At 39.5% G+C, this 11677-nt stretch overlaps 1 protein-coding gene across 3 annotated transcripts; it reads left to right on the forward strand.

Annotated features, from left to right (window-relative positions):
- Window positions 1–627: 627 nt before the first annotated feature.
- Window positions 628–10798, forward strand: LOC123401697 (N-alpha-acetyltransferase 35, NatC auxiliary subunit). Of its 3 annotated transcripts, XM_045095548.1 has the most exons (17): window positions 628–764; window positions 834–976; window positions 2984–3051; window positions 3676–3834; window positions 3913–4080; window positions 4809–4962; window positions 5448–5527; window positions 6371–6643; window positions 6753–6896; window positions 7691–7825; window positions 8097–8195; window positions 8810–8866; window positions 8941–9145; window positions 9698–9816; window positions 9935–10003; window positions 10090–10188; window positions 10271–10798. In XM_045095548.1, exons 2-17 carry the CDS (start codon window positions 853–855, stop codon window positions 10508–10510), a joined length of 2193 nt encoding a protein of 730 aa, XP_044951483.1. In that variant the 5' UTR covers window positions 628–764; window positions 834–852; the 3' UTR covers window positions 10511–10798. The 3 variants fall into 3 exon arrangements, with proteins under 3 accessions (XP_044951483.1, XP_044951484.1, XP_044951485.1); XM_045095549.1 differs by lacking the exons at window positions 628–764; window positions 834–976 and adding an exon at window positions 2170–2188; XM_045095550.1 differs by lacking the exons at window positions 628–764; window positions 834–976 and having other exon boundaries at window positions 3676–3829.
- The last annotated feature ends 879 nt before the right edge of the window (window positions 10799–11677 follow it).

The following is an 11677-nucleotide window of genomic DNA, read 5'->3' on the forward strand; positions in this document are numbered from 1 at the left end:
CTATGTCGAGTTGTCATATTCACAAACGATGACCAATTTTTTTTTCTTGTGGTTGTCAGTTTTAAATATGTTGAGTTGTCATATTTTCGCGTGTAATCGTCTATAAAAAGTTGTTTGTATTTGCTAGTTTGGTTATGTCAAGATGTCATATTTATATGCAATTTCAAAGAATACGGTAATTAAGTTATTTTTTATTAGACAAGTAAGTACTTACTAATATGACAAGTAAGTGCAACAAATGTGGTAAGTACGAGTAAAAAAAGTTATCGAAACAAGTCGATCGAATTAATGGTTTAAGAGATAAAAGTTTTCAAATTCCGGTAATTTAAAGATGAATCAATGCACGCATGATGAAGAGAACACAATGCATGCTTGCCCAGCCGTGTTATGGTAATCCTGAAGATGCCGCGCTGTTAGTTAGATTTTGCCTTCACTGTACAGAGTAAAAAAATTCCTTGGAAAAGGAAAAGGAGATTCACTGCGTGGCAGAGTGACGAAATCTGTAACAACTGCGCCCACAGATTCCACGGACACGCAAAAAGCCTCGCCGCCGAAACCCCTCCGCCCCGCGCCGCCAAAGCCGCCTCCACAAGCCCCCCTCCCTCCCCCCTCCCTCCACAAGCCCCCCTCCTCCCACCCAGGCGCGGCGGCGCCTCGACCTCGAGAGAGCGGAGGAATCGCCCCTCCCTCGGCTGGCCTGGGCCGAAGCGGGGCGAGGATCCCTCCCGGACGCACGCCGCGGCTCCCCCATCCATCTTCTGCCGGTAAGGGAGCCCTAGAGCTCCGTTCGGGTTTCGCTCCGGTGCGCTCACTCTCATTGTTGCCGTGGGCAGCCGAATCCGGCCAGATCCGATGGAGGCGAGCTCCTCCTCCTCGCCCGCGGGCCCCGCGCCAGGGCCGCCGCCCTGCATACCCCCCTCCGGCGACCAGTGCGTCTGGGCCGACGTCTCGCCGCTCATCGCCGCCGCGTGCGCTGGTAAGCGACCTCCCCGCTGTATTCGCCGAGACGTTGAATACTACCAGTACCAAGCTATTTTGAAGTGCGGGGAGTGTTATAGCAGGTCTGCGGACCGTGGCTCGATCGATCTCGTGCTGTGCGTGTGTGGATGCCTGCTTGATCGAGTTCACGGTTTGTTTCCAGCGATGTGGAACGCGAGCTTGCATTGGACTGCCTGGAACTGTACTCATTTTCGCACTCCTTTTTTTCTGTACAAATGGAACGAACTCGCGGCACGAGCAGAGTAAAGTTGGCTCCTCCGTTCCTTTGCAAGCAGAGGGACGATGAGTTCCTCTGTCCCCGAGAGAATCTATTATCGATGGCCCTAGGAGTCGGTCCTGTCTGCGTGAGTTTATGCGGTATCATATATCATGAACGCATTGCCGCAAGCATGTAGTTTTGTTTATTGGAGCAGGTTTGCATCGGCCAATAGTCAGAAGATAAGAGACATGCCAACACTGTGTTGCTTTCTTGTAATTTTTAGGTGATGTGTAAATTTTGGTCTGTAACAAGTATGCATCTATTTGGCTCTTCAAACCAATTTGGTGCCTGTTTTGATGGATTCGGATCAACCTTTGGATGAGCTGGAATATTGAACCGAAATCCCTGTTCATCTCAAGCGATCGAGTGTAACCCATGCCTATCCCAACTAGACCTCAGGTTGCTGCATGCAGTGAGAATTTTAATGTGTGACCAAATGTTGCCCTACTTGCGAGGTATAGCCATATAGATAACATGTTTGGGATGTCTACCTTGTGACGTCACATGATCATGATCCTAATATTTCGAAATGTTGGCTTCTGCTTTGGTATGCAAGCAGAGTGGCACATAATGACATCACATTTTCATGTCTTCCTTTTGTTAAATGCTGCAAACAGATAAATACCATTATTCATGTTCTCATTTAGTGGTTAGATTGCCTTGTGCATTGTAATGGGGATTTGTAGAATAAAAAACCTTACTGGTTGCTTGTTGATACTAGTTCTTATTCTGTGGTGCCCCATTGTTGAAGTCAACTGTAGCTGGGTGCAGGGAGGGATGCACTGAATTTGGAAAGGGCCAAAGCTTGTGGTGTCCGAGCTTTCATCTACCCCCTTGGATCTCCCCTGGTTTGGCTTACCTGGGTTTGAGTTAGAGGGGTGGAGGGAGCTATCGCCCACGAGCCAGGATTACCTACAAGGATACGCATGAGTACTTTTGTGAATCATACCTATTGATCACTTATTTTATTGATATTGGTGTTAAGGAGTTCAGAGTTTGTTCTCAACAAACATGATATGAATTGTTTGTCAGGGAAATTTGTTGCCAGGATAATATTATATATTACTAGTGCTGACTGGTCAGACTGAACATTTACTCTGCTGGTGCAATCCTTATTGAGAATAGACAGAACATTAGTCATTTTTGAGAGAATATTTACTCTGGACAGACAGGAAGTGAGTAACCTCATTGAGAATAGAGAATTTCATTCATGTTAGGATTAAGGATTATAGGCTTGGGCTTCAGTTTAGGGCTTAGGAGTCGCGTTGTTTGCTTGCATCTATCTTTAGATCTGTGTTATTGCGCATAGTGTGCCTATGCGGGGAAAGTTATCTGTTAATTTTTTTTGCTTGAGCTCGTAATGAATGTGTCTCTCTTTATAGACCACTGTCCTGAACTCCTGATAAGAGAGAATACCAACAATATGGACCTGAAGAATAGATTAGGATACAATATATAGCTTCCCAACTGGACTATAGAAACCAAATATAACTTATCATGGCTAGCATTGTGGATTTGTAGACTCTTGGGTTCAATTAGCCCTGTGCGTGACGACACTGTCACTGGTATGTGTCTCCCCAAAATAACTCCACAATTTTTTTTGATGCGAATGTATCTAGGACTGTCATATTTGTGCAGACGCCTAAAAATCAAGTTGATGCTGAGATCTGGTAGTTAATTTATGTTCTATCAACTGCTCTCCTTCTAAATTTTTCATGCTTGTAGATCTCCAAGATGGGGAACTTGTACATGGGGAGAACTTCAGTTTGTTTGCCGCAATGTCTGCATTGGAAGTAAGGCCCTCATTATCCCCTGCTCTTTTGCTGTGTTTCAGCTCTCATTTTTGTGTTGCGTACTTCTGAGTGAGTGGTGAAATAATGTTTTTGTGTTTACTGAATTATTTTACGCAACCAGTGGTTACCTATTAGTTGACATGTAGACACGGTACTTTATAAGTCAACGGTAGATGCTTTTAAACTTTCCTCTGTTAAGCTTGAACTTGAGTTGCTTTGATATCGAGTTCTGGATATGCAAGTTTGTTGCATGAAACTTGCACTTGAGTTGATTTGATCTGAATTCTGGATGGACACCTTAGGCTTGAAATTACTCTTGAGTGCTGAGTCTCACTACACCTCCTAGGAGGACTGTAATTTCACAACTATCTCTCTTTTCGATGAAATGAAACACAAAGTTCCATTGCGTTTTCCCACAAAAAAAACAACTTATCATGACTCTTTACAAACTTTCAAGTTCACAGTGACCAAGGAAATATCAGAATTTTGATTATATTATTTCAGGATACTTTGATATTATATGCTTGTCGAGTAGCTCATTTACCATTTAATTTGTGGGATGTCAATTTAATTATTTAGATCCTTTGCTTAATTGGGTTCTCAGTGTTTTCCAACTTGATACAGATAATGGACCCTAAAATGGATTCTGGAATCGAGAGAAGTGGATATTATTCCATCGATGAAGCCATAGAAGATGGCATTGCCCCAGTTCCACTTAGTTTGGACAGAACACTTGACATTCAACGCACTCTTGATGTCATCGATCATCTTTTCTCATGTGAGGTACTTCAGTGCAACGATGTCTAATAAGCTGGTGTTTCAATTTGGCTAAACTCTTTAGCGGACTGCTTTATTTTTCAGGCAACATGGCACAAGGGCCACACTCTAGCACAAACCGTCTTTACATGCATCTACCTTATGAAAATGGACAGAATTTCATCGCATGCTGTCCTAAATAGCTTCTGCAGGATTTTGCGTGCTACTTGTAATGCTGTCATTTCCGTCGTTTCGACTGCCCGAACTCATGAGGTAAGTTTTTAGCTGGAAATTCTCTATCCCCCCCCCCCCCCCCCCCTCCCTTCATGTATGTGTACATCCTTGACATAAGGAAGCCGTGCATGTTGGTTTATGCTCGTATTTAATTTCATATACGAGCAGGCGCATATTGTTATTGTTGAAATGCGGAGATTCCTGTGCAACAAAAACATCATCCCATGTCAGAATACCTCTCTATGAGCGGAATATGTAATGCTTCATCCCGTGTCTGTATCAAGTTTCCAGTAAAATGCGTATGTGCTCTTTCATCTACTATACCTAAAAAGGTGATTCAGAAACATCCATCATCTTCCTGAACTTCATTAGGACTGAATACAAACACCTTCATTAGGATGTAAATCTGGTAGTTCGGTTGTTTCAGTGAATTTGGTTTCTGACAGCCTAAACAACAAAATTCGGCGAACCTGAATTTGTCTTTCATTAACTGCCAAGCGAAATGAAAAACAGACCTCCAATTAACTGGAAATTTGGCTTGTTTGGTTCGGTGTCCTGTTCCGATTTTGGCTTTCCTGTGCTATGCCCAACCTAGGGTTCTTTCTCGATTGAGATCGGTTTACATAACTTATAGGATGGGATGAAAATCGAATTTGAATACAGGTTGGTCTTTTAATATGTGACAATTTTATCTACTTTTTTTTAATCTAAGTCCCATACTTTCACTTATTACATAAGATATGATCTTCATAGTTTGCTTTTTGTAGGAAGAAGACCTCTTTACAATGTCTTTTGGACTGCCTTTGAATGGTGAAGGTGATGATAAGTGCTTGTCAGTTCTGAACTCGGTTGAAGAGACAATTTCTCGTCAATTGCGTGCATGTAAATCCCAAGCATTGTCCAAGAAAAAAACACTAGAAGGTACTTCTATTGCCATTGCAGATATCCTTTGATTCAATGTAAAACCCTGTTCCTTGTTTTATCAATTTGCTTATGTCATGGTCCTCATTCCTAGCTTCAGTAGTAATGTTGAGCTGATGCGTTAAGTTTGCCGATACCAAGATAAATTGTAGCCTTTTACGAAATATACACTAAATGCATATTCCTGCTTTAAAAATAAATTACAACTAGCTTTTGTTCAGCTTGGAATTTGCGGACTGCTGATTAGTTTGCATCAAGTTGTTTTGTATATGAAGTTTTTGAAGTAAGTTGGTGCATCATCGTAAAATACATATAACTTAGTCTTTAGATTGCAACACCAAATTGATAAATGAATTTGGACGCTGGGCATTTGAAATAAAAGGGAAGTTATTGAATTACTTGGTAAATGCTTATTTGATTTGAACGTATGCCGAGTGTACAATATGTAGGCTTCGTATTATTAACTAAAAAGTTTATTACTGCAGAGTTTGAATCACTGCAGGATAATCCTGAACTGGAAGAGGGTTACTGCAGAGCCTTGTTGTGCAGATTACGTTTTCGTAAGGTCTTAACCCATGTTTCCTTTCCAATTCTTCACTTAAATTGTTCAGTGTAATTTGCTCAATGCTTATACGTGAAGTTTGTATCATGCATGAATGATGTTGGTTATCTAAGCTTATGCTCTGTTATTGTGATAATGTGATGGTTTCAAATTAAGTAATGGAAAGTCAAGTTATAAACTGGTGCTATCTGAATTGGGATGTTTTTAAGAATTTGCCACTGCACTAATTGGCACCTCCGGATTTACCACTCGATGAATCATGGCAATTCGATTCTGAATAACTGTCATCGAGACAATTGAGTGAGACCGAAATGCCATCGATTCTGAATAACTGTCATCGGCATTACACCACTTTACCCACTCTATGCATTGATTGCGATTGTGGTATTGTTGCTAAAACTAAATCTTATGTTGTATCATAGGGAAACAAGGTTTTTTTAAGCGCTAGGCGCTGAGCGAGAGTTTTGCCTCCACCTTGACCGTTTATGACCAAAACGAACTCTTAAGCACAATTAGGCGCTAGGCGTTTTGCCTCCGCCCAGTGCCTAGGCGCTCTTAAGCATGCACCTATGAGTGCCTGATTTTTCAGTGTAGGAAAATGTGCAAATAATGACCCCAATAGCTGATTGCTGATTGCATAAATGAAGGCCAAGTTTAGTTCTGGGTGATCATCTAAATGATGCTTAAGAGGGGTTTTCATCAATGTCTAAATGTCATCACACTTCTGTATGGCTGTGTAGCACTTTACCATGTCATCATGTGCATGAGCAAACCTCATGCAAGAAGATGATACATTAGAGATTTTAATTGATTTCTGACTGTCTTCACATTTTTGTTGTTATGTAGCATTTTCACCATGTGGTTACATGCATGAGGAAACCTCAAGGAAGAGGATTAGATTTGGCTCGCAAGCATGTTACGTCATGCTTGGCTGAGCTTAGTTTGATGCTGAAGTCCCAAGAGTTCCTTAAGTCTCGGTACGACATTACATTGCAAAAAGGTGATGAGAGCTGCACCACTGCATCAGGTTGCCGCCCTATTGGCTTTGATGTCAGTCTGAATAGCAGACTTCTGAGTCCAGCACCACCACGTGCTGTTCAAATACTTGCCTGGAGTGATGTAAGTTCACATTGGTGCCATAAATTATGCTCAAACTTCCATTCTACAGAATAGTTTCTGTATACTCCTTTTCAACTTCATAAGCATTGTGTCAACTACATTGTTACAGGGAATTAGGTACTTTGAGAAGCTTCTGCATGATCTTGATATCATTTGTGCTCTGTCGCTTGATCCCGTGCTTGAGAATGTTCTTCATTTCATTGCACAATTCCAAAAATCCGTACCTGATTTGGTTCCTAGAGCATTTCTTCAGGTGGGTCACACTGGCGTTCTTTATCACTGTAATGCTGTAGATGTTTTGACTCATCTGACATTAGCGTTTCTCCTGGTTTGCAAATTTATGCTATAGCCAGAAATGACTAATATCTGTCTGCTATGTTAGATATAGAAAAGGTTTTAGCTTCTATCATTTATATATGACATCTGTTTTTCAATTGTATATGTGTATGAACTTTTCGTTAACTGATTGTTGTACAAATTTGGTTATGAACCGTTGCTTTCTGTGGTCATGGAGTATGTCATACATTGTAGTTATGCAGTAAGTGCTACTTTGGATTTTGTATCTCATTTGATATGATTTGTGAAGTTCAACTTTATGAGTGTCACGAGTCTAAACATTTCTGGTAGTTGCCACAGCAAAAGTTTGGATATCAGAATCGAACTACTTTTCCTTATTGTTGACAATGTGGTTAGCTTATTTCTGGAAATACCCATCCTTCTTTGTTTCGTTCCTATATCCATAACATATTTTCGGGAGACTGCTGTTTTGTTACTATTTTTTCTTTTTTTCTTTATAAATTGATCCCTCGGTGGTATATAAATAGCTTTGAGGTTTTCTTAGTCCAGTAAAGCTTTTATTTATGTTGTAACATTGAATTGCTGTTAGCTGGCTCATTTTCTGTTCCATTAGGCCCTCTCTTGTAGAAATATGATTTGTTTCCCCATCCTAAGTCTCATCCTGGCAAATATGTATTCAGTGAGTTACTTATGTTATAGTTTGTTGTTTCCCACTTACATTAACAATGATGCAAAAATCCATTGGAACAGACTTTATTGGTTCAAGATGGCAAGCTTTATGGGCGAGACTTGTTTTGCGATGTAATTTCAAGGGCTTTATCATTACCGGATATTATAGGAGACAAGGAATTCCAGTCGAATGAGTTTGTAGTGCAGCTAGGTCAGGTCAGCCACCAGGATTATTCCTTTATCAACCTTTATGTCATACTCCCTCCGTCCCAAAATTATTGTCTTAAGTTTGTCTAGAAATGTATGTATCTACATACTTAAATGTGACTAGATACATTCATATATAGACAAATCTAAGACAAGAATTTTGGGACGGAGGGAGTATATAATTGTTTCTTGGTTATTACTGTATTACTCATGCAGTCATAAAAATATATATCTGGAGTTCCGTACATATCATTGATTAAGTGCATTAATGACCTTGTAGTTGGTTATCAACTTGCTCAAAATTATCTGTACAAACACTGCATGGCAACGGCGCAAGCTTGGGAAGAGCTTGCAGGATTGGAGTACAATTTCCATACAGGTTTGTTACACATACAATTTATTACTTGCTCCCTTTTGCTGTTTCCATAAGTTACACATCATTAATACCTGTCTTCTTGCTTTGTTTTCTAGCATGACCTTGGATCAAACACGCTTAGCTAGTGAAACTGACCTTGGATAAAATACATACAGCTAGTGAAACTGTGAATGCAGTTTCATGCTAACCTGCGGTTCTGTCTCTAAAATTGGTTATTGCTATGTCAGCTACGAATGACATTATATCTTTCGTAATCATGCAGAAAAAAAACTGGATTTCTGAATTAACTTATCCTTACTTGGTTGAGTGAGTATTTACTTCATAGTGGCACTGAGCACTTGCATGTTTCTGTCACTGTTGGTAACTTGATTCTTTAGTAATGATAGAGGAAATGCCCTTCTAGGTCTTATCATTTTATGACAAGGTGAAAGAAAGGGATTAATCACAAATGGGAAAGCAGTAATCTTGGTAGTGTCAAATGTGCTCTGTTTTACTTCTACTATTATTCAGCCAACCGATAAGGGCTTATGATTGTTTGAGACCGAGCATTCTATGATTGTGACAGTTTGACCACTAGATCTTACACTTATAATGTTTTGTATCTATACATATTGCAGTTGGAGCTTGCATTGAAAAGAGAGTTTGGTGAAACTAGAAATGTCTTGGCCGATGAGGTATCTCTGATTTCAAGTGCTTGCTGTAGTAATCAGTTGTCATATATTTTGATATTGTTTTGTTGGTGGTGCAGAACATGTGCATGAGAGTATCAAAGCAACTACTTGTTTGGTCTCAAGAACATACATACTGGATTGCTTCTCGGTTTCTCATATTGGGTTTTGAGCTTGATCTCTATTCTCCGAGTGAATACTGTATGGTCTACTGGTATATGCATGTGGTGTTTATAAAGCTGATAGAGAAGATGCAGTTACGAATCCTTGCTAGCAACGAAAACTGTAAGTTATCATGTCTGTTCAGAATTTTTTGTTGGATTTATTATCATTAGACTTACAGGTAGATGATGTGCTCGTAGATTTCCAATCTAGCAGGGTTGTTGATATTATTATAAAAACGACCATGTAGCATTCTGGATGTCTATCAGATATGTCAACACCTTGATTGTTTGAGTTGCATGTTGTGCATCTTACTGCTTCATGTATCTCCGTCCTAGAATCCATTTGGAAAGCAAGTCAGAATTAGAAGAACAAGAAGAGTACATGAAAATAAATTGCACAATTCAAAAGGGAGTTAGTTTAAATAAATAAGCACGCATCGCCTTCCAGAAGCTGAAAAAGAAATAAGACAATGCATCAAATGAAAATATCCTGTTTTGGTGGTCTATTTGGTTATGGTATTCATATAATTGTTACTGGCAAGTGGTAACACCATTATGGAGAAAATTCATTTGATGTTGTTTCTTACTCTATCTCTATAAAACGCCATGCCATCTTTATCAATATTGTCTTAGTAGATTGGTTTCTAATTTGTCATTATTATAATTGGTTCAGCGCGTAGAAAAGGGAAAAAGAAGAAGGATCATTCAAAGGACTCTGTACGAGATACACCATTTCCTCCCTCGTGTTTATTGCTTCAGTGCTATGTCCTACTATCAGAAGGACTTTCAATGGTACATATGGCAATACGCCCCCTCTCTCCCTGGCAATGTAGAACAGTCACAGAGCATATATTTTAATACATCACTTGCCCTTTGCAACTAAACTATATTTATCTTGTTGCTCATGCAGTTGCTGGCTGCCCTGAGAAAGGAAAGCAAGTCATTCCAGTTACCAAGTATCTTCAATACTGAACAAGAGGTGGGTCAGATTTAGTGTTTGTGAATTCTGATATCCTTCTGAATATGGCTGTAGACGAGTCTAATGAATCTTGAACCACTCCGCAGAGATTCATGCAGCATTTCGATCTTCTCCAGAAAGCACAAATCCCCGAGTGCATTACCTACTACAGTTTTAAGGAAGCGGCAGCCCAGGCACACATGGCAGTCAGTACTAAGCCTTGAAATCCCCCTTTCACTAGTCTCTTCCTCTGCTTATTTGAACCTAACCGTGCAATATTTTTCACAGGACGTAATGAAATACAACTTCTTCAAGGAAATCCAGAAGATCATCCCCTCCTTGAAAGGTAGTTTTGCGAGCGAACCAGAAAAGCTTGCAGAGCTCCGCCAGATTGAACAGGTCGCCGAGCACAATAGGATAGCCCTAAACATCATCAACCACGTCGGTGCTAGTGATCCGAAACTGAGGGTTTCGTTTGAGTTTACACACCACCCCCACTTTGCAGTCGCAGTTGTAAAGAGATCATAGGTTCTTCTCAAGACAGTGTAAAAGATTTCCCAACTCTGTTTTAGTGATGGCACAGCTTGGGTCTGTCATTCTGGATTGTTCATTTGGTTCGTGCAGATCTCTCCTTTTAGGTTGTGCGAACGTGACAATTTTGTAGACAACAGGAAGAATATAGCAAGTTCCAGGAAAGGCTCACGCCCCTGGCTTTATTCTGTCTAGCATTTTTTGATATCATTTATTCTGCAAAATACACTGTACAAATGTTCTATAATTCCAGTGAGAAGTTATTGACAGATTGAGTTAGTGAAATTGTCATGTGATATACTTCCTCTGTTCCTAAATATTCCTTTCATCCGAAAATACTTGTCATAGAAATGGATGTATCTAGATGTATTTTAGTTCTAGATACATTCATTTTTATATATTTGTATGACAAGTAATTTTGAACGGAGGAAGCATAAGTCTTTTTAAAGATTTCACTACGAACTATTCACTCCGTTCTTAAATATAAGACCTTTTAGAAATTTTACTATAGACTAGATACGGAACAAAATGAGTGAATCTACATTTTAAAATATGACTACATACATCCATATGTACTCCCTCCATTCCAAAATATAAGACCTTTTAGGAATTTCACTAGGGGACTACATACGGAGCAAAATGAGTGAATCTATACTTTAAAATATGTCTATGTACATCCGTATGTAGTTTATAGTACAATCTTTAAAATGTCTTATATTTAGGAACGGAGGGAGTAGTTCATAGTGGAATCTCTAAAAGGTCTTATATTTAGAAACGGAGGGAGTACATACATCCCTAATTTGCTTCGTACATAGTGAATTCTTTAAAGAGACTTATATTTAGGAATGAAGGGAGTAGGAGGGAAGCAGCTTCTCTTATGTTGTTTGGAATATTTTGGTTATACAACACAGGAACTTTAAAAAAAGATATATTGAGCAGTGCATCAAGATGAAGTGTAAACATATTCTTTTAATTATGCATGGCAATGCAGTGGTCAGTTTCAACAAATTCATTTCTCTATAAAATGTACTCCCTCCGTAAACTAATATAAGAGCGTTTAGATCACTATTTTAATTATCTAAACACTCTTATATTAATTTACAGAGGGAGTACATTGCATCGGCTTGTATTACCATTTCATCACATTTAAATTGGGATACATGG

Source organism: Hordeum vulgare, chromosome 6H (assembly GCF_904849725.1).
Source record: "Hordeum vulgare subsp. vulgare chromosome 6H, MorexV3_pseudomolecules_assembly, whole genome shotgun sequence".
NCBI lineage: Eukaryota > Viridiplantae > Streptophyta > Magnoliopsida > Poales > Poaceae > Hordeum > Hordeum vulgare.

What these genes read in the sequence shown, in the direction of transcription:
- LOC123401697 (XM_045095548.1), top strand. Translation starts at nt 853, where the DNA reads ATGGAGGCGAGCTCCTCCTCCTCGCCCGCGGGCCCCGCGCCAGGGCCG. An exon ending in CGACTGCCCGAACTCATGAG is followed by an intron (nt 4,081 to 4,808) that starts GTAAGTTTTTAG and finishes TGCTTTTTGTAG; the next exon opens with GAAGAAGACCTCTTTACAAT. An exon ending in CAAGAAAAAAACACTAGAAG is followed by an intron (nt 4,963 to 5,447) that starts GTACTTCTATTG and finishes TTATTACTGCAG; the next exon opens with AGTTTGAATCACTGCAGGAT.